We start from the raw sequence: 25,612 nt of genomic DNA on the forward strand, positions 1-25,612 counted from the left end.
GGCATAAAATAAAAATCTATAATTTTGGCCCATACAGTGTATTTGTAAAATTTACAGGAGTAACCAAAGGTTAATTTAGTCAAATTACACTTTTTTTTACACGCACACAAACACACACACAAAAACACTTTTAAAGCGTATAATAAATTAGACCTATTTTCACGCACTAACAAATAACCCTCAACCGTCTAGTAACCGATTCGTTCGACTGAATGACCGAGAAGCGATCATGTGTCAGAAGTGAAAGTGAAAGAAGGATCTTCTGCAGTTTTGGGCATTAAAAGCGCTGACGCACCGACTCTTTGTGTAAAACGAGGAGAGTAAACGTCCAAAAGCGGTATTTAGAAAGCGCTTTACTCCAGACTGATTGTCAGAGCTATAACTTTAGATATCATAACCTACAGTGCAGGTGAAAGATGTTAAACATATCGGCAAAGACACCGACCGGAGGATTCTCTTTTGAGAACACGCGCAGGTGAGAGACATCGTTAGGGAATGACAACGTGATCAAGACATAAAATACCATTTACAATGATTGCTAAGTAGCCTACTAATATGCATGCTGTTATGTTTGTGATGCTTTCACAGAAACGCTGTTCTTGAAGCAAACTTGTCAGAGAAAGGTTACAGTGCGCCAAACGCCAGGAAGACTGGCACCACCATCGCTGGCCTGATGTTCAAAGTCTGTATTCTCAAAGCACCATTTATTACCGATTAAATATTTAACTAAGTTTATCGATTGATTTTAAATAAACATTGTAATATTAAATTAATAAAATGGTGTATAATATTTAATTGAAAGAAATAAAAATAAAATGTTTTTTTTTTTTATATATATATAGGATGGAGTGATTTTAGGTGCAGACACCAGAGCCACGGATGATATGGTCGTAGCTGATAAAAACTGCATGAAAATCCATTACATAGCTCCCAAAATCTAGTAAGTCAGTTCCTTCCCAGATAGCAAGAGAGCAGGTGAAAACCACTGAATCAGTGTAAAAAAAAAAATTAGTTAATTTGTCAATGTTAATGGCATTAATATCACTTTTGCACCCGCAATTAAAGTTGAAAAAATGTTGAAATTTCAACAAAGCACCGTTTTTGTAATCAGTGTTTGCTTTAGTTGGGCTCTTGACTCTTGCTTTTCATTGTGTTATGTTTATTTCAGTGCTTGCAATAGTGTTTCAATATAAACAGTTATGCATTAGTAAAGAAAAAGATGTTTTAAAGTTAAGTTGGAGTTGATACGTTTTTGTGATGGGTGTCAAGCTGTGATAAAGTTGGGAAATTATATTGAAAAGTTTCACAAATGCGTAGATACTGTAGCAAAAATGGTGACAATCATCAAACTAATTCAGATAAACAGATCAACTGCAATGCATGCTGCGAGTCATGAATGAGTTTTGTACTATGTTGATATGCAGCATGCATTTCAGCATAAAATATTATTTTGTTGATTGCCACCATGTTGAGTTTCATACACTGATTCTTGATGTCTAGCTGATTCAGCAATTTAACGAGTAATTTTTTTAGTATTTTCTGTTTATTCATAAAAGGATGATAGCCGTACCACTGCTTTAATCTCACACTGTAGTATCACACATTAAATAACAACACCCTGAGCAATTAATTTAAGTAACCTCACAATGATTACCAGTCACCATCATCTGATCCCAATGGATTTTAATTTTCATTGCCTCAACAAATGCATTTTAGCACATCGTTACAAGAGACAATGAAAACATTAAAGTACAAAGAGTCAAGAGCCCAACTAAAGCAAACGCCGATCACAAAAATAGTGGGTTGTTGAAATTGCGGGTGCAAGCAACCATTGAATCAACATTGATTCAATGGTTGCTTGCTATCAGGGTTGGTTGCTCATCATTAGAGTTCAAGCCGTTTCTCAGATGGAAGGCTGCATTCTCCGGAGGTCACATTTGTAGGCTGCATACGTCATCTTATTTTAGAATATTAACAATTATAAATTTGACCATTATTCTTAGTTAAGCGTAAATTGTTGTAATATTCTTATGACTCGCAAATGCAATGCTCAGTTAACTGAAATAAACCAGGCTTGATGTATGCAGCCTGCAAAGGCGATGTATGGAGGATGCAGTCTAGGCTCAAGTCTTTGTCTAAAGCTGTCTTTACATTGCCTGTTATTTTGTCCTCTCTCCACTGAAGTTGCTGCGGCGCAGGTGTTGCGGCAGATGCAGATTTCACGACCCAGATGATGTCATCAAACGTAGAACTGCATTCACTCAGCACAGGACGGCCTCCTCTCGTTGCCATGGTGACCCGGCAGCTCAAACAGATGCTGTTTAGGTGAAAGAGTGCTTGCCATTTAGTTCAATTCATTTGACTGAATGGTTGATACATCATTCTGTCTTTAAATTATTGCTTTCTATGTGACCCCGGAGCACAAAACCAGTCATATAAGTAGCACGGGTATATTTGTAGCAATAGAGTGAGGGATGACGTCACTTTGTAGGCGGATCAGCATCGCACTGGTTCCCTCAACAAAAAGCCAACAGGATTTTTCCATAGCTTTTGGATTATCATGAAATTTACACGTTTTGTCCATCAAGATCATCTTCGCAAAATAATATAACTTAACTTTGATGCCTAAATAAAAGCGCCAGAACTTAAAAGCTAAACTTAGGCTATAAACGAGCTCAGCACCATGGTGCTTTCGACAACTTTCTCAAACTTATTTTTAACATGTTCAGTGAAAAGTATTTACTCTATATATGAATTTTAATCCACGCTACATGTCAAGTCAAGTCACCTTTATTAATATAGCGCTTTTAACAATACAGATTGTGTCAAAGCAACTTTCCAATATCAAAGTAGGAAAATAGTGTATCAATAACGGAAAATGACAAGATTACACACTCAATTTTCAGCTAAAGGCATTTCATTATTGAATTCAGTGATATCATCGTCCAGCTCAGTTCAGTTTAAATAGTATCTGTGCAATCAAGTCGACGATATCGTTGGAAATACATGAACCTTTTCATATAAACCGGAATAAATACAAAACTAGAGCCTAACTAAAACTGAAATGAGACATTAGTAATAAATAGTAAACATGAATAAATTAAATAATCATAACTAAAGGACATTTGAAAGCACGTATTTCTGTACATTTCGAAATACGGTGAATTAAAAGTCAATAAATCCTTGATTAATATGAATATTTTAATTAAAAACGTATCCCCACGTACTATTCAATACAATTCTAGTGCATTTAATCTATTAAATAACAGCAGAGTGAGTGAGTTTTGGATATGTTAAGTTAAACTCATTTTAGTGAATAAAGTACCACATTTCAGCTATAATTTTTTTAGGGTGGGTACACAAAATGTTATTTTATCCTTACTTCTACAATCTATATGCTTTCTAAAAGCTTCATGTGGCCGCAAACAGTTAATTTTAATGTGGCTTTAAACACTATGCATTATTAAAGTTTCACTTTAACCACGTAAACCCGGTAAATGTGGTGTTTACATGGAATAATCATATGAGTTTACCTTATGGTATGAACCCAGAGTCTCTACAGTAGGAAAGCGATAAAACGAGCATCTTCCATCCGAAAACTTATCTTGCATTTTGGGGCAAAGCAAAAAAAACAAAAACATTGTCGAACAGCAATATAAAATGCGGGAAACATATTTTATAAGGTGGCTAGATCTCACTCGTACAAATTCATAGAATTTTTGCCAAATCGTACATATTTTACAAGTTGCACAATTCATATGAATTTGTATGAATGACCTACACCTAGCCCTACCCCTAAACCCACCCCTCACTGGGGTATTGTTACGGGGCTGACGAGACGTGAGACGTGCGGATCCATATGCAAAGCTTTATTCTAAAATATGGTCAGTAAACAGGCAGGGTCAGATAGTGGCAAACAGGTGTGGCAAGGGCAAGACAAAGCAGTCCGTGGAGCAAGCGTGGGTCGGCGATCAAAGAACAGTATCCAAAGGGGCAAGGCAGAGAGATAATCCAGAGACGAGAGCAATAATCCAAACGGGGAGCGAACACAGTCCAAACGGCAAGGCAAAGGGGTAAATCCAGTAAACACGGGCAGGGTCAGACACGGCAGGAAAACAAGGCAAGACTAAGACTAGAACAATGGCTCTGTAAAGTTGCTATCGCTGGGTTAGTGATAAACGCTAACAATACTCGGCCTCGATGCTGAGGAAGTCCATGGCTTATATAGTGTGTGTTTGGGTGATGGTGATTGCGAGATGGTTCTCAGGTGTGGGCGTGATCATTGTGAACAGCTGTGTATGAGTCCGTGTGGTGAACGAGTGACCTCTGGTGGCTAGTGAACGGAAGTGCATGGTCAGGATTCGTGACATAGCCCCCCCCCCAAGGAGCGGCTTCCAGACGCTCCTATATAGTCCAGGAGGGCGGTGGAGAGGAGGCGGAACAGGGGGAGGGACGGAGGGCCAGGTCCGTGAGGAAGTGGGAAGACTGAGGCAGAACCGGCAGAGCAGGACACCCAGGCGGAACCGGAGACCAGGACAGAGCAAGAGCCCACCAGGGCGGAGCAGACGGACCAGGAGCCCACCAGGTCGGAGTAGATGACCACCAGACCGGAGTAGAAGACCACCACGGCGGAGCAGACAACCACCAGACCCGAGCAGAAGACCACCATGGCGGGGCAGACGACCACCAGACCCGAGCAGAAGACCACCAAACCCGAGCAGAAGACCACCACGGCGGGGCAGACAACCACCAGACCCGAGCAGAAGACCACCACGGCGGGGCAGAGGACCACCAGACCTGAGCAGAAAACCCTCGACAGGAAGCAGACTGGGCAGGAAACCATGGTAGAGTCTGAGATCTGGGGTAAACAGAGACAGACAACACAGGGAGAGCAGAGACAGACAATACAGGGAGAGCATTCATGATCACAGAGGGCGTGGCAGGGCAGGACGAGGATTCATAGACGGTGTTTTTAGCCGTGACAGGACAGGGCGAGGGTTCACAGACGGCCTCTTTAGCCGTGACAGGACAGGGCGAGAGCTCACAGACGGCCTCTTTAGCCGTGACAGGACAGGGCGAGAGCTCACAGACGGCCTCTTTAGCCGTGACAGGACAGGGCGTGAGCTCACAGACGGCCTCTTTAGCCGTGACAGGACAGGGCGTGAGCTCAGGAACGGCCTCCATGGCCGTGACAGGGCAGACAGGGAGTTCAGGAACGGCCTCCGTGGCCGTGACAGGGTAAACAGGGAGTTCGGGAACGGCCTCCGTGGCCGTGACAGGGCAGACCGTGAGGGCAGGAACGGCCTCCGTGGCCGTGACAGGGCAGACCGTGAGCTCAGGAACGGCCTCCGTGGCCGTAACAGGGCAGACCGTGAGTTCAGGGGCGGCCTCCGTGGCCGTGACAGGGTAGACAGTGAGTTCAGGGACGGCCTCCGTGGCCGTGACAGGGCAGGCCGTGAGTTCAGGGACGGCCTCCGTGGCCGTGACAGGGCAGACCGTGAGTTCAGGAGTAGGTGCCACCACTTCGGGAGGTTCTTCAGCGGAAGCCGCCACCTCTGGAGGCACTGGAGCAGACTAGTGGACAGGAGAGGCCTCAGGAGCACAGTGTGCAGCCCACACACTCAAAATGGCAACCGCCATAACGGGAAGCACTAAGGTCAGGGGAACAGTCTCTGTAACAGCCAGGGTTGAGGCCCTGGGAATGCCAGCTGCTCGCACCGATATCAGTGGTGGATCCCTTATGCTGGAAACCAGACAGGGAACTCGAAGGACTGACCTTAAATCCTTGGGTGTGACAGACTCTGGCAATTCGGCGGAGGCGTGAGCAGACTCTGGCTTGACAGCGGAGGCGTGAGCAGACTCTGGCTTGACAGCGGAGGCGTGAGCAGACTCTGGCTTGACAGCGGAGGCGTGAGCAGACTCTGGCTTGACAGCGGAGGCGTCAGCAGACTCTGGCTTGACAGCGGAGGCGTCAGCAGACTCTGGCTTGACAGCGGAGGCGTCAGCAGACTCTGGCTTGACAGCGGAGGCGTCAGCAGACTCTGGCTTGACAGCGGAGGCGTGAAGGGGTGCTGTTGCTGCCGCCATTTTGTGAGTGAGTGCGGTGTCGCGTTCCTCTGCGCCACCCACAGTAAAAGAAGAGCCCACACACAGCAAAGCATAGTCCATAAATTGACTGAGAGATGAACGGGGACCCTCGCGGATTAACTTTGACCGGAGCGGCTGATTAATGCCCTCACAAAAAAAAATCTATGAGTGCATAGTCCGGCAGATCAGAAAAATAGGCGAGGTCTAAGTACTCCTGTACATAAACCTCGAGCGGTCGCGAGCCCTGCTGGAGGGTTAATAGCATCCATACAGACTCCATACCTGGCCAATGTCCTCTTGAAAAGCCGCTGGATCCTTGTGTGGCCGAGTATTCTGTTACGGGGCTGACGAGACGTGAGAAGTGCGGATCCATATGCAAAGCTTTATTCTAAAATATGGTCAGTAAACAGGCAGGGTCAGATAGTGGCAAACAGGTATGGCAAGGGCAAGACAAAGCAGTCCGTGGAGCAAGCGTGGGTTGGCGATCAAAGAACAGTATCCAAAGGGGCAAGGCAGAGAGATAATTCAGAGACGAGAGCAATAATCCAAACGGGGAGCGAACACAGTCCAAACGGCAAGGCAAAGGGGTAAATCCAGTAAACACGGGCAGGGTCAGACACGGCAGGAAAACAAGGCAAGACTAAGACTAAGACTAGAACAATGGCTCTGTAAAGTTGCTATCGCTGGGTTAGTGATAAACGCTAACAATACTCGGCCTCGATGCTGAGGAAGTCCATGGCTTATATAGTGTGTGTTTGGGTGATGGTGATTGCGAGATGGTTCTCAGGTGTGGGCGTGATCATTGTGAACAGCTGTGTATGAGTCCGTGTGGTGAACGAGTGACCTCTGGTGGCTAGTGAACGGAAGTACATGGTCAGGATTCGTGACAGGTATAGACAAATCGTACAAAATCATACAAGTGAGGTAGCCACCTCGTAAAATACATACGAATTGGTCGTGAGATATCGTTGGTAAAGATCATGTTCCATGAAGATATTTTGTAAATATATCAAAACTTCATTTCTGATTAGTAACATGCATTGCTAAGAACTTCATTTGAACAACTTTAAAGGAGATTTTCTCAATATTTAGATTTTTTTGCACCCTCAGATTCCAGATTTTCTAATAGTTGTATCTCAGACAAATATTGTCCTATCCTAACAAACCATACATCAATGGAAAGTTTCAAAAATTGACCCTATGACTGGTTTTGTGGTCCAGGGTCACATATTTGCTTATCTTGAAGGACTACTTCAGAATAGTCTTAGGACTTGGACTGATTGTTTCCCATTGTTGCAGGTATCAGGGGCACATTGGTTCTTCTCTAATTGTGGGAGGTGTGGATGTTAACGGCCCACAGCTCTATAGCATCTACCCTCATGGTTCCTATGATAAGCTACCTTTCCTTACCATGGGTACAGTCACTTTTTCCTTACCTCCTGTCTTTGAATGAACACAATCTTGCAAAATGCTAGATTAAAAAATCTTTTAAAAAATAATAAAAAAATAAAAAACACCACCTGCCCTTATTTAGCAAAAACATATATTTCAGGGTCTGGAGCAGCTTCTGCCATTTCTGTATTTGAGGATCGTTACAAGCCAAACATGGAGGTCAGACAACTGTTTATTAATTATTGTTAATAATTCTTATTAATATTTTCACACATAGTATTGCATATTTGTTGTTAGTTGTAATCAAGGGGATATGTGGACTGATATCACATAAACAAATGTTTTAATTGTTCTGCATGGAACACAGAAAAAGAGATTTTGAATAATGTTCACAATGATTGCATATAATGACAGTGGAGCCGTTTAAGCTCAAAAATTACAAAAAATCAGCATAAAGTATCCTAAAAGTAATCTATATGACCTGTGTGCAGTATTGAAGTCAGCTTTGTGTAAGGAACAGACTATTTGTTGTTCAATGAAAACTTCCCCTCGGCCATACTGTGGCTTTAAAAACTCATTTGCACTATATATTTAATCTTGCCACAGCGTGACGAGTCACATGGCACATGGCCAGTTGTATTCAGTAACCTGACACTGTGTGTCTGTAAGCGAATTATGAAATGCGAATATGACAGAATGTACTGTAATAGCAAATACTATGATACTGCAAACTTTCTGATACTTTCTATAATACTGCAAACTTTCTGACACTGTAATCACTTTCTATTTTTAGTGGCCTTGGTTGGTATTTTCCTATTAATTTACATATATATATAATTTTAGTTTATATATATGGGGAAAAAATATACATATATACATACACACATATGTATATTATTCCTGTTTTCTATTATATTCTGCAAAAATAAATAAATAAATATTCAATCAATCAATCAATCAATCGATTAAAACAAAGCAAAACAAAACAAAACAAAACAAAACAAAACAAAACAAAACAAAACAAAACAAAACAAAACAAAACAAAACAAAACAAATAATTATTCTTTGAATGAATTTTTGCCCTGAATGTGCTTTTTGTAATCCCACTTCTAAAACTCATGTTGTATATTTGTTCTTTCCAAACCCACTTCTAAATAAATCCTTGGGAATGAAAAGCTGGAGGAAGCCAAGCAGCTGGTGAGAGATGCCATCACCGCAGGCATCTTCTGTGATCTGGGCTCCGGCAGCAATGTAGACCTGTGTGTGATCACAGACAAAACTGTGGACTATCTGAGAGGATATGCCCAGCCTGTTCAGAAGTCAATGAGGTGAGATATATACCCCCGGTTTCACAGACAAGGTTTAAACGTAATCCCACACTAAAATGTAAATCTGAACTGTTTCAACTGAAAGAAACTTGCATTGACTGATCTTAAAATATGTCAATGCCTTTGTTTTGTCTCAAGATTCACACCAGTAATGTTTTTTTTTTTCTAAGGCACGTTTGTAAAAACTACTTAAATGTCCTAAGTGACCTATTGCCTAATCCTGGTTTAACCTAAACCCTCTCTATGAATCCAGGCCATAGACTACTATCAGATTTTTTTCCATATACACATTGTCCTGGGGTTGGGGAGGGCTGTGCATGCCAGAAAGCAGGGTCAAATTGCCGTCACATTTATATATTTTTACATTGGCTTTTGGATTACTGCAGAAAATAAGCTCTGCGACCAACAAAAAATATGATTCTTACGTGTTTTGTTCAATATTCATAAATAAGCACAACTTTTAATTTTGAAGACTAAATTCAGTCAGCAGAAGAAAAAAGCTAAGCATATATTAACTACGGTCTGGCCGTATGACTTCAGCGTCACCATCACTAAACTCCAACAACTCTTTCAGATTTAAAAAAAAAACATTTTCTCTGAAATTTTGACTTCTAATTGAAGAGTTCATTTGCAAAAACAGATAACAATTTTCAAAAATCATGTGCATTCCAATTAATCTCAATGAAACTGCAGTTGGGTTATTTTGATTTGGGTAAAAAATAACTAAAATATACAGCTAACTAGCACAATAAAACACAATAAAACATGATAACATAATAAAAAACATGATTTTTGAAAAGAGAAAACAGAGTTATCTGTTTTTGTAAATAAACTCTTCAATTCTTCGCACACTGCAAAAAAATTATTTTCTTAGATTTTCTGTCCAATATATGTACAGATTCTTAAATCAAGAAGAATTTTCTAGACATGTAAAAATTATTGTCTTGTTTTCAGAAAAAAAAACAAGTCAAAATTATTGAAACAAGTTTTTGTTAGAAATAATCTGCCAATGGGGTAAGCAAAATATTCTTGCTTTCTGTTTGAAATAAGATTATTTTGCTTACTCCATTGGCAGATTATTTTGCTTGTTCTACGCAAAAAAAAAAAAAAAAAAACTCACCTAATTTTGACTAATGATTTTGTACGATTTGTCTATACCCCAGTGAGGGGTGGGTTTATGGGCGGGGTTAGGTGTAGGTCATTCATACAAATTCATACGAATTGTGCAACAAGACAATAATTTTTTACTTGTCTAGAAAATCATTCTTGATTTAAGAATTTTGAGATATTTTGGCTGAAAACAAGAAAAAAGGCTGAAGTGAGGCTGTGAAAGCAGATTAAAGTAGATAATATTTCCTGTTCAGCGTAATATAACAACCTCTGTAGTCCCATTTAACCGTTTGTTAACAACCGCCTTTTTCAAGAAAAGTAAAAGCTTTTTAAAAACCACAAAGGGGTATTATTAATGCATTGTGTGTTGTAGAATATAATTTGAAAATATATAAATCTTATGTTAACCATAGACCAAATTTTGCATTTAAACAAAAACACATTTAGAAAACCCACTGACTTTGGGATAATGGAACCAGAAGTGCTAAGATGCTAATTTGTTTCCGGGGTTTGGCCTACAAAAAGTCATCATCCCTGCAGCACTCTACTTGTGTACTTTACACTATTCTATGCCATTTTTGTATAAATAGTGCATGTATTTTCTGTAAATTCTAAAGAGAAAAAGTGCACATCAGAATTGTAATTTGATTGATTTTGTTTTACTTATTTAAATGAACGCTGGACACTTGCTATGCACTCCACCATCATAGCTTTAATTACATACCAGAGGAGGAGGCGCTTTCATACTCAGATGCTGATCAACCCCTGATCAACCAGCTCAAAACAAATTGTTGTTCAATACAAAATTGCCATGGTCGTTTAATAACCTTCTGAGATTACAGCATATGTTTTAAAATATCTTGACTCATCTAAATATTCTCTCCTTCTTCCAATAAACCAGGGAGGGTACGTACAGATACAAGCCTGGCACTACTGCTGTGCTCACAAAAACAGTGACTCCTTTAACACTGGATGTTGTGGATGAATCTGTCCAAGTGATGGACACAGAATGAGACATGAAGAACATTCTTTGCTTCACTCATTGGAAAATATGAGGGATGTGTGTAGTTTAAAAACTGAAATTAAGGAAAAGAAGAGTATTTTTTCCTTTGTGGTTTGAAAAACGTTTTGTACCTTTCCCCTGTATTCAGTCATTTGCATTTGAGCTGCTCAAAACTTGTTTTGCAAACACTGTAAAATATTGAAGAGACCTGACGGATGCTGAATGAAAGATATCAGATAAAAGATATTTGTGTAGTTTTACAGTTCATTTAATAAAATTTGACATTTACAAATGGAATTTTTGCAATGTGACATTTCTTTAAACTAAGCTAAATATTCATTTGTTGGATGCACAGGGGAAATGATAGGCTACTACTAGTTCACATTGATGAATATTAGCCAATAAAAGGTTTTATAGTTTTTTTTTTTTTTTTAAATGTATAGCCACATATTTCAACATGATAGGAAATTGAAACAACACTTAACCCATACTTAACCCATTTAATGCAATTTTCCCCAGCTACTATAAGTGAATATATTATTACATCTATTATTATTTTTAAATTAGTGGTCACAGCTGTTACCAGTGGGAAGATTAAAATTAGTCAAGACCCATTATAACTTGACTAACTGGGGCCCAGGTCAGGAAGCAGACTGACTGGCTAAACCGACCGTCTGCTGGCCGCCTCACGTCACAGAAGTCAGTTAATTTTCAGCACATAGAGACTCCTTCACCTAGATATCACGTTATAGAGACTGTGTCTGGTCCCTGAACTAGAAAATACAGAAAACGTCCAAACCAAATTAAGAGTAACAATTTAATTATTGTTCAACAAATAAAAAATGTTTACAATACAGAGAAACAATTGATAAAATTTGGCTTACTGAATATCAGGTCCCTTTCTACAAAAGCACTTTTTGTAAATGATTTGATCAATGATCATAACCTAGATTTGCTCTGTTTGACAGAAACATGGACATTCTCAACTCTTTTGGGATTAGACAACACGTTTCAGGACCTACTCATTGTCTAGATTTAATATTGTCACATGGAATTGATGTTAGTGGTGTTGAAATTCTGCAGCAAAGTGATGATATCTCAGACCATTATCTAGTCTTCTGTAAACTCCATATAGCTTCCCCCACCGCCTGCGCCTCCTGTAGCGTTTGACCAGAGCTACGGCTCCGCCAACTATAATGTCCAGAAAAACGTCCGAAAAATCAAAATCCGGTAAAAGATTTTGTGGTGTGTTCTGCCGAATGTTCCGCAGGTCATCACTGGTAAAACTGATCATATTTGAAAAAAATATGGAAAAAAAACAGGACAAACAAACAAAAACAGTACAAACACTGAAGAGCAACGCACAATAGCTGCCATCATCGGCGCCTTCTTGATTGCCAATCTGTATTGTTAAAAGTGCTATATAAATAAAGGTGACTTGACTTGACTATAACATTGCAAAACTTTATAATGAAGTATCAGGACTCTCAACAACCTGTATGAGATGATTTAAAAGATTTAAAATTTTTTAATTAATTTCATATTATTCAATCATTTAATAAGTCCATTTAGGCAGTCGTGGCCTAATGGATAGAGAGTTGGGCTTGTAACCCGAAGGTTGTGGGTTCGAGTCTCAGGTCCGGCAGGGATTGTAGGTGGGGGAGTGAATAACCAGCACTCTCTCCACCCTCAATACCACGACTGAGGTGAGACCCTTGAGCAAGGCACCGAACCCCCAACTGCTCCCCGGGCGCCGCAGCATTGGCTGCCCACTGCTCCGGGTGTGTGTTCACTACTGTGTGTACACTTGGATGGGTTAAATGCAGAGCACAAATTCCCAGTATGGGGCACCATACTTGGCCACACACCACTTCCCTTTCCCCATGTAATTTATACATGTTATTAACTTTATTTGTTAATTTATTAACTTATTTACAGTATGCCTTCGCATTTTCTTGTTGTTTCATCGAATGATTGTGTTAGTTCAAGGGATTTCTGTCTTTATAAGTAGAAGATAAGAGATTGTCTTCATTTTAGGGTTTTTAAAGTCACATGCAATGTTGCAAAGCAGTAATGTTGTATTGCATTTGCTTTGGTATATAATAACACTTGTTGGATATGTGCTGGTCAGATGAAGAACAGGATGAAGTCCAGGTGGAGTGAGGATGAAGTTCAGACAAAGTCTGACCATTAAAACATATTTTAAATGCATGCAATTATGAGGGGAAAGAACAATTAATGTATAAAGGATTCAATCAAACACCTAAAAACGAGTGTGTTGTCCCACTGTTCAAAATTGTGAACCACTGTCAACCACCTATGTTGACATCTCATGTGATCATGATTTTTAGAGTAATCAAGAACTGATTCTTGAGAAGTGGGACAAAACAGGGTGCAAAATTGAAAAAATAAAATCTTGTACTGAGACAAATGAAACTACATTTATGCACTTATATGTACAAAGCTACTCAGCTATGCTTTGATACAACCTCCCAACTTTTCTCTTTTTTTAATCAAAATGTGCTTTTTACCTTGGACTGTGTAATATAATTTCAATTTAACAGCATTCAAGATGTCTTTAACATTTAAAAACACATTCTCATGTTAGCAGACAGATTACACTTTCACATGTGACCAACAATTCCTCAACAAATATAAAATATCATAATGAAATATTATCAAAATATTCCTCTGACGGAGGTGACACATCTGACGGTGGTGACGAAAACCTGAATTTGTGGTCTTTTTAACTATCAAATACATTGAATCAATCAATTACTGTATTAAAACAAACACAACAAACAGTGAGTATGTTATTGTTTATAAAGCTTTTATTGAAGAGTCACATTTAAGTATTTTGATATATCATTGGAACACAAAATCTTATGGTGGTGACATCTGACAAATTTGGCATTTCTTTCACAAAACAAATAGAGTTAATCTAGACGCCATTATGTTTTTTCCTGGTGATGCTAGATGCTAATGTAACCTGCTTCAGGAGAATAAAATGATCTGAATATTTCAAATAATTTCCTCAGAAATTGGAAGATGGGGTGGATTTAGTAAATTGGGGGCCCCAGGCAAATATAGGAATGGGGCCCTATACATTTGCACACATTTACCTAGATTAACCTTGAGGTTCCTTTTTTGTTGTGATGCTTGCTGCTGCACAATGGTGCCCCATAGTTGAGTCCAGTGTTTCTACATTTTTCATGTAGATGTTATAATGGGATCATTTCATTTACATTTACATTTATTCATTTAGCAGACTTTTATTCTTTCATGTTGTAGACTACGAAATAGCAATCGATTTAACAAAAATTTAACAAAAAACTAAATAAATTATAAAATGATAAACCTCACAATTGAACCCTTAATGAATTATTATATTATTTAAAACGGGTTTATGTGGGTGGAGTTTCACATTGCTCTGCACAAAAACTGCAGACTGGATTATTGAAAATGAACATTCATTCTCTGCCAGTAGGAGGTGCTTTTGGAACATCAGAAATATAGCAGTTTCCCCGGTAACAGCTGTAAACAAAGCAGTGCTCAGCTCATAAATGATACTTTATCAGATAAAATGAAAATGTCATCGAAACTTTTCTGAAGACAATCAGTTCCCTTCAGAGTTTCATTCATATAAAACTTGAATTAGTGAGAATGAGAAAAGTGTGAAAAAATATAGCCTATATTGACGAGGAAAATCCACAGATGAGTTACCAGCATAAGCCTACATTTAATTTTAGTCATTTTAACTTAGGGCTGTCAGTCGATTCAAATATTTAATCGTGTTTAATTGCATTATTGTCATGACTCATTACGAATAATCGCAACTGTTATAAATGTACCTTAAATTAATATTTTTTAATACTCTAATCAACATGGGTATGGACAAATATGGATGCTTTATGCAATATATGTTTATTATTATTGAAACCATAGTTAACAGAGCATGAAGAGTAGACATGTTTCAAAGGTCAGATGTTTTTCAAAAAACTTGTCTATCAGACACATGAAAAAAAGAACATAGAAATGCCAGGTTCCCATCACTTCTCTTTGTACTGAGCAATTTACTTACACAAACCCGTTTAACATTTTTGCATGACAGGGCAGCTCACTTCTTCTGAACATGCAAAATGCACATTTATTATTATATTTGCTTGCCTCTTTGTGCCACATACCGTATTTTGACGCAGCTAAATTCTCAATAAAATTTTCATTGGCATATTTTTCTGTTTCTGTTGTCAGACAATGGGATGAATATGAAATAGTGACTGAAACGCGACCCATTAAGACTACATAATCAACCCTTCCAAGATGTTAATCTGCACAAAAATCCTGATTTATTTATAAATTTATAATCGAGCTGTCGTCTGATAAAATCAAATAGGCTACACATAAGATAAAGACAATAGCTTTGATTTTGGCTATACTTGCAATTTTTCATTTGCTACAAGCAGGATACACAAGAAGCACGTTAAACTCGGACACGCAGACGGTTGTCGTGGTAATAAACACCGTAAACAGCAACCATTCACGTGTCCGCGGTTAATGCACATCTCGTATATGAAACGCATTTTAGGGGGCCCTTGGCTTTTGGGGGCCCAAGGCAGTCGCCTACCTTTGCCTAATGGCTATGTCCGCCCATTGGGTGTTGTCATATCATGGTTGTGACCAGGAAATATTATAGGCCTGCACTATAAACTGACCAGAGCCTGACTGTCTGACTGCAGAGGAGGAATGTGCCAAGGGGGTCCTTTAGAGTGACAGCTTCCCCTTATATTCCCTGATTTTATTACATTTTAATGAATGTCTGACGGTGTTGACAAAAAGTGGACACAACTTTGAAACCTTATGAAACATGTATGTGTCACTAAAAAACAACCTTGCTTGATATGAGATATTATTAAGTGTTGTTTTTGATAAAACATGATATTTTTCATCATTAATTTTTTTTTTTAAATCTATTTTATAGCATATGAATGATTGAACCCTTCTCTGTGGACACACTGTTTTAGATGCAGTGAGAAGACAAGGTGTCATGGATTTCACATAATAATGATAAAAGTAAATTGAAGGGTTAATTGTGTTAAATACATTCTATTATTAATCCCCCATAGCATTTACAGTTAAAAATATTTTAATTTTTAAACCTAACAGCAGTTAGAATTGCTGGACATGTTTCTCAAGAATCACATATAACTCTGCACTTTGAACCAAAGATGACATGATAATATATCAGTTTAAACAACAAAACAAATGTCTACAGTTTTCCATGAAGCTGTTGTTCTTCCTCCAGGGGGCTCAGAAAGCCGCATTTGTTGTGTTATTGGAGAAACTGAAACTGTGTTGCATTCGGATATTTTAAATGTCCTCAAAGCTCCAGAAATCCTCACTACACGTCTTTATCAAACCGATTAGAGACATCTATGATTGGTGCATCTGGAGCAGCGCTGAGAAAAGTAACGAGAATCATATGCATCAGCTTTTTGTGCTAAAGCTCACCCATTTCCATCGCTCTTTGATTCTAACTCTCATTTTATTTCTTTGAAAGGGAACCAATACATATATATATATATATATATATATATATATATATATACATATATTCAACTTTATTACTGGTAATTGGTAGTACACACCATAATAAAATTGTGCTGTAGCAAACATCCCTTTAAAGGATCTGTATGTAGGAATTTGACTCTAATAAAGCATAATATATTTACAGATGCTTAAGAAACATGCTAAGTAAACATACTTGTTTTTCTGAAAAACAATGCTACAGTCAGTTATTGTCCTTTGAAACTTCCGGCCCGGGATGTGTGTGTTTGTTATGGTTAATAGTTCAATAGTATTTCTTCACCCGGGTTGCCAGTTGGAGGAAAACACCGCGTATTTAATTTCATTCATGGTCATGAGCGCTCGTCTCTGTTGGTGTCGTTAATAAACCTGCCTGTGTGTCAAGTCTGAGGAGGAGGTGCAGGTGAAAAAAACCTCCAATATTTAGAATTTGAACTACAATACCTAGTTTAACCACTAGGTGGCAATCCTACACACAGCACCTTTAAAATAAGTAAATGTTTTTTTTTTTTAATAAATAAATAAATAGGGTTGGCCAATCAAATGTCTCCTCGTGACGTCATGCGCTATGAGCTCTCTCATTGGCCAGTCATGCGTTATGAGCTCTCTCATTGGCCAGTCATGCGCTATGAGCTCTCTCATTGGCCAGGGAACTGTGTTGGCAGCGTGCTGCACTGTTTGAATTTGTGCGTGATTGAAGACCTCAAAACAACTGTTTTGGTAAATAATGCGCTGGTTTTGTGAGTTTTGATTGCCTGAAATTTGTAGACTTCGCCAAATATAGGGCCCAGAAGGGAGAGAGAAAGTGTCTGACGTCGCGCAGTCGTTTTGCATTCAATTTGAACAGTTTTGTAACGTTATGTGAGCTGGATAATACATTTCCCGATATTTAACGTGAGTGTATAAGAGAGTAATGTTACTGTGATCAGCATCCGTTCACACGCGACTAACAGTTGTTTTTGGTGTGTTGCAGTCTAGCGCTGATGATTTGATATTGTGTGGACATGCGGCATAATAAATCAGCTCACAGGCGAAAGCCGTCGACCCCCCGGCGCAGATCTCCCCCAGAGCCGCGGCCAACACCGGCAACCTCCACCAGAGCCCGGCGCACCAGCGGACCCTCCGGTAAACCGCTCACAGCGGCGTGCTTCTCAGCCGTGTGCCTCATGCATGCGCACTTGATTGGTTCTTTCTTTCTTTTCTTTTTTCATTGAATGCTTGGAAAAAAACAATAATAATTGTTGCATTGTTATGATTTGACAATCATGACAACAGTCCAGGGCCTTTCAGTCCAGAGGAAGTCCTTTAGCAAAGCCATTGTTCTTATTGCTTTCAAGTTTGTAGAGGATTCAAAATACATTTTCATTTCAAGTTTGAATCTAAAAAAAAAAAGGTTTGCATTTGGAAAATTTACATTGGTGACCCTGGGCCACAAAACCAGTCATAAGGGTCTTTTACGTCATCTGGAAGATGAATAAATGACCTTTCCATTGGTGCATGGTTTGTTAAAATAGGGTAATATTTGGCCGAGATACAACTATTTGAAAATCTGGAATCTGAGGGTGCAAAAAAAATCTAAATATTGAGAAAATCGCCTTTAAATTTGTCCAAATTAAGTTCTTAGCAATGCATATTACTAATCAAAAATTAAGTTTTGAGGTATTTACGGTAGGAAATTACAAAATATCTTAATGGAACATGATCTTTACTTAATATCCTAATGATTTTTGGCATAAAACAAAAATTAATAATTTTGATATGATTGACTATTGCTTCAAATATACCTGTGCTACTTAAGACTGGTTTTGTGGTGCAGGATCACATTTATGAATATGATATTTGGCTAACAGGAAAATAAGATTTATAAAATAAGTATCACCTTTTTTTTTCACAATCATGAAAACCAAAAAATAAAATTTCTATAAGTAAACTCAAAATTAGGATTCACATAACATTTGATAAAGTCAAGAACGTCACACCAAAATGATGTTGTGTAAGAGCAATTCCAGAATAAATGTAGAGATGTTTCTGGGTTTTCTAAACAGAAAGTACAGTTGGTATTAATATCATTCTTATCCGGGTAAAAATCTATGAATCAACTTAAATGTAATTTCTCTCATTTTGTTAGTAATAAAGTATTTGTGAGGTAATGACCAAACTTTCTTCCTGGGAACATCACTTACAAAATGTTTTCATGCGGGTTATGGGTCAGGTGGATGACGTAGTGGTTAAAGACATTAGCATTGTCATCATTAGCTTAATGTAAACTGCTATTCTGATCATGTGATTATTTACACAAGCGATTTTTTATTTTATTTTATTAAAGTTATCGTAGTTTTAGTGACAATAAATCAACTATGAAAAATGTTTTCATGTTATTAGTTTTGTACCAACGGGGCGGTTTCTTAAATAGTGCATACTAATAAGCTTATATAAGTGAATACTTCTGCATCACTCTTGCCAACATAGTCCATAGTTACAACAAAAATGTATCTTGGCTTTTCTAGTGGTTATTTTGGGAAAAACAGTAGGGGGGCCATTTCCCCACTCTACCTTAAATCTAAAAAGCATCTATTTTCATAGTAACTCACAGATTCAGAGCTCTGCTGAGAATGTCTTATGGGATGGTTATATTAACACTGCTGTTTCTGGAATACTCTTCAGGTGAACTGAAGATGTACAAAGTGAACTGTATGCCAAAGCATCAGCTAAATGACTGCCATTTATGTGCTTTCTGTACTAGAAGCGTCCCCGCGCAAGAAACACAAGTTTCGCCCTGGCACTCGAGCACTCATGGAGATACGCAAATATCAGAAGTCTACGGATCTGTTGCTGCGCAAGGCCCCGTTTTCACGACTGGTACTACTGCTTCTGTGCATCCTTCAATAACCACCTCAGACAAGCCTTTTGACACTTAATAATTTGAAACATGAGCAGGCTGTTTTATGTAAACATTATTTTTTCCTCCTGACAGGTTCGAGAGGTGTGTCAGACATTTAGTCGAGAACACATGATGTGGCAGGGATATGCTCTAATGGCTTTACAGGAGGTGGGTGACAATTAAAAAGGATTTATTTTGCATTTACATTGCATTATAAAATGAAGAGTTTCAGCCCTGGATGCTGATTGATCCGTGGAAATAGCTGCTAAAATATCTAAATCACTGCGCAGCATACACAGTGGAGAACTTTTAACTTTTAAATTAACTATAAAAATGTATGTCTTTGGTATTTTTTATTATGTATGACGGTGAATGACAAAAAATGTGCAGTTCTCAAATCAAAAAATTAAAAAATAATTTTTTTTTTTTTAAAGAAAAGGAAGCATATTTTTAGGCCATTTAAGACAAAGGTGAAACAAAAAAAGTCACTAATAATTCTCATTATTGTAATTTCATTGCAACTAAAAGGTGAAAGCTGTAATAGTAAAGTTGTCCATTAGAGGGACCCACAGGATAAGAAATCTGGTGCATTGGTGATATAGTTTTACAAAATTAGTTCAGTACCATTTGCACTACCACTGCAAAACCCTCCTTTATCTCATTTATTATTTTATTTTCATGCTAATAAAAAGTAATGTTAACATACAACTTTCAAAATGCAGTGTAAATACAGACAAACTGATTAATTAGCAAGACCACTTCACTTTTTTTTATGCATCCTATCCGTTGCTATGGTATCAATATTTTTAAGAAGGTTGATTAATTTTTTAAATTAAATTCAAGATTAAGTTACTCCCAAAACTTTTATTTAAATTGTGACTTTTTAGTATTTAAAAAGTGAGCGAATAACGAAACTGTCAGTCACAGCTGGAATTCAACGCTCCCGCATAAAAATCAAAATAGCTACTACTACAATGCATATCATTTTATTTACATTGTGTTTGCACTTTGCTAGTTGTAACGAGAGGATTTGCGAGCCTGCAGGATCTCTCACTGATTACATACTCGGGCGTTCTGAGCAGTATTAAGTGGATTCTGACTAACTTGAACACCTCTAATTGACCATTGTGTTTATGCGATGGATTGGATGCATTGTTTAACACTACAGAAATACATTGCAAATAGAAACCTCTTTCACTCAGCGCAAACACAAATACACATGGCAGCATTTGAAAGCAACAGTCCATAAGCGGGTACCAAATACATTGCCAATATGCCATTATAACATCAAATTAGTGCTCTTGCATTAATTTGAGGGCTCTTAGCACCCCTATAGACACCAGGGCCCGTATTCACAAAATATTTTAAGGCTAAAAGTAGCTCATAACTCGCCAATTTAGGAGAAAATCTTAAAAATAATGAATGTGTCAGTCCTAAATTTAGGACTCCTAAATTGTTGCTCTAGGAGTATTTCACAAAGCATTATAACTCTAAAACTAGCTCCTTAATCTGTGAAACGTTAGGAGTAGTGAAGAGGACTCTTTAGTCACTAAGACCAAGCCACAAACTATACTAATATAGCTGTTGCTGGCAATCTGCCTTGGAACATAAACATTTTAGAAACATTTGACGATAATGAGCTTTTAAAAAGGTATCAACTTAGGTTTTGGAGGTTATCCCAACCCCTAATTTTTCTTTGATTATATCCTTGTTAGGTTTTGGAGGTTATCCCAACCCCAAATTTTCCTTTGATTATATCCTTGTTTTCTTTAACCAGTTGGGCAAGAAGTAACAGCTGTTCTTGCGTCCAGTTTGGTTTTCTTTTACGCTTGCATGTCTTAATATCTTCCATGATTATTCTACTGTTAATTAAAAGGCTGTTTATATGCATATTCACTAATTTTGAGAAGAATAAATCTCTGACGGAGACTATCAGCCAATCACTGTGTGCATAGTTAATAAGCACTCTGACATCACCCATAGCAACGAGGTAAACCCCGCCCCCTTTACTCTGAGCTTAAGACTTCTCTCTGTTCCTTAGTACAAGTTTGTCTCAGCAGCTTTGTGAATAGGTTTTAAGAGAAAACTCTTAGCTAAAAACTTTTACTGCTATTTAGGAGAACTCTTCGTGGTAAGAGAAAATGTTTTGTGAATACGGGTCCAGATCTGTACTTGCTGCCACTCACCTAATATGTGATTGTTCTGGGTAGGGCTGGGTATTGTGTTTTTCTGAAACACACTCCAAGCAGTAGACCAATCACAACAAACTGGGGGCGGCTGACCAATCAGAGCAGACAGGGATTTTTGGAAGGTGGGTTTTAAAGAAATCAAAACTAAAACATTCAGACAGAAACCGCATACAGTGCACACAAGCTAAGCACAAACTGCACAGCTAACTGCAAGCTAAGCACAAAATGTTTCAAGTTTTTAATGAACTTTTAATAAAGCAGACTTGACTTTCACTGTTGCACTTTAACATTTACGCTGTTCAAGAAATCAAACCTTTTCAAAACGGTGCACAAAGCCTCTGGACATTCTGTTTATAAGCATACTGATTGTTCATAAAATTAACAACACTTTACTGTATCCTACTAATGTTTTTTTTTTATTATAATTTTTTCCGCAAGAAAAGCAACTGATCGACTGGTCTGACTTAAGACCGCTCCATTCTGCTGGTTGAGAAAACTCAGCGTGAACACCGTTCCCAGCAACACAGCAATATTTCTGGATATTTCTAAATATTCTATTTATTTATAATAAATATAATATACAATTATACCCCCCATTACTAATATAGTATTAACTCCAAAACGGCCCCAGCATTAAAAATATAAACAGCTTACCAAATTTATTCGTCTTACTCGGTTGAGATGCTGTTATAAAGCACATACTGACAGTATTACTTTAATATGACTACTTTTAATGTCTCTTGATAATTGATGATAATGGCCCTGCTGCTTTCGTCCAAGTTTAAGGTCTTCTTGTAGCGGCGCATGGCCAAGTAATCACTAAATAATCACTAAGCGATTGTTTTTATTTCCAGTATATTGGTCAGCGTTTTTTGCAATTTATTTGCAGGCTGTTTATCGTATTGTCTTTTTATTGTAATTGGGCCCCCTAAATGTCCGAATATCTGGCCCTAATACATTTATTATAGTGCTGTCAAAATTAGCACATTAACGCAGGCAAATAATTTTTCCAGTTTAATGGCGTATGCAGGGACGACGCTAGGGTTGGCCACCCCACTCACAGCTGCAGCTTCTGTCTCTTTTTCTTGAGAAAAATTGGCGTTTATATAGATGCAGAACATCTTTAAGACCACATAAATCGGTAGACTTATTCCAGAGGTGGACCATAACGAAGTACATTTACTTGAGTACTGTTCTTGGGTACACTTTTGAGTATCTGTACTTTACTTGAGTATTATTTTTTTCTGGAAACATGACTTTATCTTCACTACATTTGAAAGTCAAATATCATACTTTTCACTCCACTACATTTATCATTGTCCTTGAAGTAGAAAGTCGTTTGAAAGACAATCTGTGGTTTTTATAAATTTTTTTTATTTTTGGTCTCTTAAACGTGACTTAATTTTTAGACAGCCTATGAGTAATCTCTCTTGTACTGTTATGTGAAGTGATTTCCCAGCATGTTTTGAACACTGACCAGTTGCAAATGTGATATTTATTTGCAACAATTCAATAAGAAGTTAATATTGTGGTATTTATTAAGAACAATATTGTCTCATTTTGCAAAGTTGTGTAAATATAAAGCCTGATGTATTTACAGCTATTTCACTGTCCATTCGGATCAAATGTGGATGAATGGCTACACGTAGATGTGTGAACACACTGCCAGAGCTGTATAACTCGTTATATTTCTATAGGTTTTTACATTCTAAAAGCTATTCAGTCCAAAGATACTAGTGTATTCAGTAGGTGTAATGTATTGTAAGTTGCTTCAGATGCATAATGTATTACAAGTATTAAAACCATAATAAAACTGACATAAAAAAGGACATTTACTTTTGGTACTTAAGTACTTTTAAAAGCAAGTACTTCTGTACTTAAAATCTGTCTTTACAACTTTCACTTGTAATGGAGTATTATTTGACCAGCAGTATCTGTACTTATTCTCAAGTAATAGACTTGGTTACTTTGTCTACCTCTCAGTGCGGAAACGCTGCAGGTCAAGAGGAGCTTCAGTAGAAAAACAGTGAACTGCGGTCAGATGAGATGTCGTTAGGTCATATGTCAGTTAAAAATTAATTTTCCTGTCCTGTCAGCCATTATACTGTGCTTGGAGCGCGTGCTGTTCAATTGCATGCAGAAAAATGGTGGTGAACGCTATAGCCTGTATCATTTCATATTAAAATGCATATTAATATATAACATTCATATTCAAATGAAACTGAGCATGCGTATCAGATCTGCGTCACATTCTTAAATCTTAAAGTAACAGCAGCCGAATAACCTAATAACCCAGCTGCTGATATGTCAAAGAACAAAAGAAAAAAAAAAGGAAATCAGGAACATTTGTAGTTTTAAGGATTCGTTTATGTTTAATTTAGAATTTAGTGTTTGATAACTTTGATAATATTTCCTACTTGCTGAAGGGAACAGATAAATATGACATTTATTATAATGGGTTTATATGAAGACTGTTTTAAGTTCACTTAAATTAGATGTTATTTTCTAAAGTCTAATGAATGTTAAAGATTTTAACAGGCAAAACAAGCTAATAACCATTTATGCATTTATTACTTTTTGTGGAAAATCAAGACTTCATATTGGTTATTTAAGTTGCATGCAAAACAAAACAGTTATGCATGTTAACAGCAGTTATGCAATGAATTTGTTGTTTTTGTGTGTGTGGTGATAGAAGGAGTGTCATAACAAATCCAAACGTGTTTGTGTTCACAGCATGTTAATACCAGGTGGAAATGTAATAGGCAGACTGCTTTAAATTAAAAAACAAACTAAATCTACGTTGTGATTAACTCTCATGATGAATTTCTTGCATCCAGAATTCACATTGACATTTTTGTATTTCAGTGCATATATATATATATATATATATATATATATATATATATATATTTTTTTTTTTTTTTTTTTATTGTCATGTATGGTACATAAGTTGGCTCTTTCATGTGCTTTCAGGCTGCAGAAGCATTCATGGTCCGTCTGTTTTCTGATGCCAACCTCTGCGCCATTCATGCAAAGAGGGTGACATTGTTTCCACGAGACATACAACTCGCCCGGCGAATCCGAGGTGTTGAAAACATGTGAAGTTGGACATTCTCTCTTTTTCTGTTTCTTTCTTTAAGATTTAAAGAATTTCTGTACAGACAGAAATGTATGGACACTTTCTATATTTGGTGGCATGTAATCCAATCAAATGTTCAAACGGTTGCATATATGCAGCCAAAGAAACCAAATGTTCATATGGCATCGTAGTGCGTTGATGAAATTAACCAATTTTTAAACATCTTTTAGAATTGTAATATAAAACATTTTATTTTGTGTTGTAAAGTTGCAAAGATGATGTTTGTTCTGATATTGTTTGCTTCTAATAAACCGATATTTGCAGGACTGCAGTTTGTGTTGGCAGCTCTTTGGCCAGTCCACATCAGAATATTTGTGTTTTAATCAGCTTGGTTCTTAAATTGCATTACAATTATAATATTTACTATTGTCTTTGTTCTTAAAGTTTTTGAACATGGATTGCTAACATCCTGTTAAACTGGCATTTGCTAAACAAATCCTCGCACTCCCAAATACCACATTATCAAAAGCTAATCCGAATGAGCTTTATTGGCCAAGTATGTTTACACATACGAGGAATTTGTTTTAGTGACAGAAGCTCCACAGTGCAACAGAGAGACAGCAACAGGACACAGATAATAAAGAATAATACAAATATTCAAATAATGGATACAAGAGTTCATGTTTTTATCTGGTTAAATACAGCACTGTGATGTTTCGCTCTTGAATATCTTGCTGGCAGGGTCTAGATCCTGCAGGATATGTGCAGTATCCCAAGGAAGGATACTGTAGGAGTAGGAAGGAATGCAAAGAGACTGATACGTGACAACCATTTTGACCAGGTGTGCCAAACTCCTGGAGGGCCACATGTGTTGGGAATTGAAAATCAATTCCAGAATCAGATACTTAAGATCAGGAATTTGATACTTGTTTTAAAATTAAAATTTTAATTCTGCCTATC

At 37.7% G+C, this 25,612-nt stretch overlaps 2 protein-coding genes across 5 annotated transcripts; both read left to right on the forward strand.

Annotated features, from left to right (window-relative positions):
- The first annotated feature begins 236 nt into the window (after nucleotides 1-236).
- LOC306885134 (proteasome subunit beta type-7-like) lies at nucleotides 237-11,215 on the forward strand. Its single transcript, XM_079441484.1, has 8 exons — nucleotides 237-475; nucleotides 589-682; nucleotides 843-940; nucleotides 2,185-2,325; nucleotides 7,387-7,502; nucleotides 7,640-7,698; nucleotides 8,656-8,807; nucleotides 10,819-11,215. The coding sequence occupies exons 1-8, from the start codon at nucleotides 417-419 to the stop codon at nucleotides 10,928-10,930; spliced, it is 831 nt and encodes a 276-aa protein (XP_079297610.1). The 5' UTR covers nucleotides 237-416; the 3' UTR covers nucleotides 10,931-11,215.
- Nucleotides 11,216-17,140: 5,925 nt separating this feature from the next.
- Nucleotides 17,141-25,612, forward strand: LOC306885514 (histone H3-like centromeric protein A). Of its 4 annotated transcripts, none has more exons than XR_013785556.1 (6): nucleotides 17,176-17,223; nucleotides 17,477-17,628; nucleotides 19,247-19,362; nucleotides 19,478-19,552; nucleotides 21,595-21,695; nucleotides 24,547-24,976. XR_013785556.1 is itself a non-coding variant. In XM_079442088.1 (5 exons), exons 2-5 carry the CDS (start codon nucleotides 17,508-17,510, stop codon nucleotides 24,673-24,675), a joined length of 441 nt encoding a protein of 146 aa, XP_079298214.1. In that variant the 5' UTR covers nucleotides 17,141-17,223; nucleotides 17,477-17,507; the 3' UTR covers nucleotides 24,676-25,612. The 4 variants fall into 4 exon arrangements, 2 of the variants coding, with proteins under 2 accessions (XP_079298214.1, XP_079298213.1); XR_013785557.1 differs by having other exon boundaries at nucleotides 17,177-17,397; nucleotides 24,547-24,977; XM_079442088.1 differs by lacking the exon at nucleotides 21,595-21,695 and having other exon boundaries at nucleotides 17,141-17,223; nucleotides 24,547-25,612.

The sequence above is a fragment of the Barbus barbus genome (assembly GCF_936440315.1).
Source record: "Barbus barbus genome assembly, chromosome: 19".
NCBI classification, from domain to species: domain Eukaryota; kingdom Metazoa; phylum Chordata; class Actinopteri; order Cypriniformes; family Cyprinidae; genus Barbus; species Barbus barbus.

What these genes read in the sequence shown, in the direction of transcription:
- LOC306885134 (XM_079441484.1), top strand. Translation starts at nt 417, where the DNA reads ATGTTAAACATATCGGCAAAGACACCGACCGGAGGATTCTCTTTTGAG. An exon ending in GCTACCTTTCCTTACCATGG is followed by an intron (nt 7,503 to 7,639) that starts GTACAGTCACTT and finishes CATATATTTCAG; the next exon opens with GGTCTGGAGCAGCTTCTGCC. An exon ending in GTTACAAGCCAAACATGGAG is followed by an intron (nt 7,699 to 8,655) that starts GTCAGACAACTG and finishes GGGAATGAAAAG; the next exon opens with CTGGAGGAAGCCAAGCAGCT.
- LOC306885514 (XM_079442088.1), top strand. Translation starts at nt 17,508, where the DNA reads ATGCGGCATAATAAATCAGCTCACAGGCGAAAGCCGTCGACCCCCCGG. An exon ending in GCGCACCAGCGGACCCTCCG is followed by an intron (nt 17,629 to 19,246) that starts GTAAACCGCTCA and finishes TTTCTGTACTAG; the next exon opens with AAGCGTCCCCGCGCAAGAAA. An exon ending in AGGCCCCGTTTTCACGACTG is followed by an intron (nt 19,363 to 19,477) that starts GTACTACTGCTT and finishes TCCTCCTGACAG; the next exon opens with GTTCGAGAGGTGTGTCAGAC.